General features: G+C 65.4%; 3 protein-coding genes across 4 annotated transcripts in view; 2 read left to right on the plus strand and 1 right to left on the minus strand.

Moving 5' to 3' along the window:
* Window positions 1-1,010, minus strand: part of MRPL45 (mitochondrial ribosomal protein L45) — a 3,956-nt gene extending 2,946 nt beyond the window's left edge. The window contains exons 1-3 of one of the 2 annotated variants that reach the window (XM_027908184.1): window positions 885-1,010; window positions 501-699; window positions 173-290 (exon numbers count right to left, since the gene is read on the minus strand). In XM_027908184.1, coding sequence (XP_027763985.1) covers window positions 173-290; window positions 501-699; window positions 885-953 — 386 coding nt within the window. In that variant the 5' untranslated portion in view covers window positions 954-1,010. Of the gene's footprint in view, window positions 1-172; window positions 291-500; window positions 700-863 lie in introns of both variants that reach the window. The other variant, XM_027908183.1, reaches the window with a different exon arrangement.
* GPR179 (G protein-coupled receptor 179) overlaps window positions 1-1,444 on the plus strand; it is a 32,553-nt gene that overhangs the window by 15,497 nt on the left and 15,612 nt on the right. The gene's annotated exons all lie outside the window — the stretch shown is intronic.
* The window catches only part of LOC114070654 (puromycin-sensitive aminopeptidase), a 51,218-nt gene that overhangs the window by 5,980 nt on the left and 43,794 nt on the right, over window positions 1-1,444 (plus strand). The window lies entirely within an intron of this gene.

Below are 1,444 nucleotides of genomic sequence, written 5' to 3' on the forward strand. Positions count from 1 at the left end.
ATCTTCCGCAAGCTGGAAGAACAGGGAAAGGAAGGAAAGGAACAGGTTGGAGCTGTCCCAGGTGTCTTGGGTGATGGCAGTCTCTCAACCCCCCCAGTATCTCACAGAGACAAAACCAACACAGCTCCTGCAGCCCCGAATTAAGCTAATTAATGAACAAGAAGGCACTCACGCCAGCTTGGAGGCCGCTGTCTGCTTCAGCTTATCCATCTTCTGCTTCAGCCCCTCCTTGGACAGGGTGGACAGGCGGGCATCGCCCTCGGGAGGGACGTATGGATCTATGATGTCACCTGGGAGAGGGAGGAAAGGCCAGGAGGGAGCTCAGAACCAGCAAAATGGAGGAATCAAAGGAGCAGGTGATAATGTGTGTGAGCTGACACAAATCATCACCAAGTGTCCAAGGCCAGGCTGGACGGGGCCTGGAGCAACCTGGGCTAGTGGAAGGTGTCCCTGCGTGGAACTTGATGATTCACATGCCAATTCGTACTTTTTGGCCCCACCTGTGCAAGCCAAGTAGAAGGTCCGTTCTATGTGTTCATCTGGAAATTCTGGCGCCAAGGTCTTGAGCCGCTTCATCTTCTCCTCGGGGGTCAGCTCCCGGGCCCACTCGGGCACCGCATAACTCTTCTTCTTCCTCGTTCTCACCGGGACAACGAGGCAGGACGGAGCCGCTGCGGGGCGCAGCACGGACCCCGCAGCCTAAGGAAGGGAAACAACACCTCGATTTACCTCCCCTCACACCTCCCAGGCGCGAACACACACCACCTGTCCCGCCTCCCTCCGCGCACTCCCTCGCCCCTGAGCGCCCCGTATCCCTCTTCCCGCGTCCCCCACGGTCTCCTGAAGCGCCCCCAGCCCCTCACTGCGCTCTCCCAGAGCCTGACCTGCCCCAGGAGCCGCGGGACCCTCAGGCCCAGCCCCGCCGCCATGGCAGCCGCCATGGCAGCCGCCATCTTGTCCCGCCGCGGGGGCTGCCGGGAAGGTGGAGGAGTCGGAGCCGATGTGGGTGGGCGTGGTTTGTGTTGGGAGGGCGGGGCCTGTGCCCGCTCTGTGGGCGTGGTCAAGGCGGGTGGGGGGGTCGCGCGCGGGAAGGGGGAGGGGCCGGCGCGAGCCCACGGGCGCGCGCGCGGGACGGCGAGTGGAAAATTCCACCGGCTGCGGAGCTTCCCGAGGGGGGCGGGGCCACGGGAAGCTCCGCCCCCGCGCCCGTGCAGGGTGTGGGGGGGTGAACCCCTCCTCGTGCCTGGCGCAGTGCGGGGGGGGGGGGGGGGCTGGAGACCGAAAAACGGGGTGATCCCCCCCACCCCGGGACCCCCACCCTGCTCCACGACAGGGGGTGCTGCGGGTGTAGGACCCCCCCCCGGACACGCAGTACCTCCCCCAGACCGGCAGAGCCCCCCTCCAGACCCGCAGAGCCCCTCCCAAGACCTACAGAGCCCCCCCT

Source organism: Empidonax traillii, unplaced genomic scaffold (assembly GCF_003031625.1).
Source record: "Empidonax traillii isolate 1590-97213 ecotype Southwest subspecies unplaced genomic scaffold, ASM303162v1 scaffold1649:size159791, whole genome shotgun sequence".
NCBI classification, from domain to species: domain Eukaryota; kingdom Metazoa; phylum Chordata; class Aves; order Passeriformes; family Tyrannidae; genus Empidonax; species Empidonax traillii.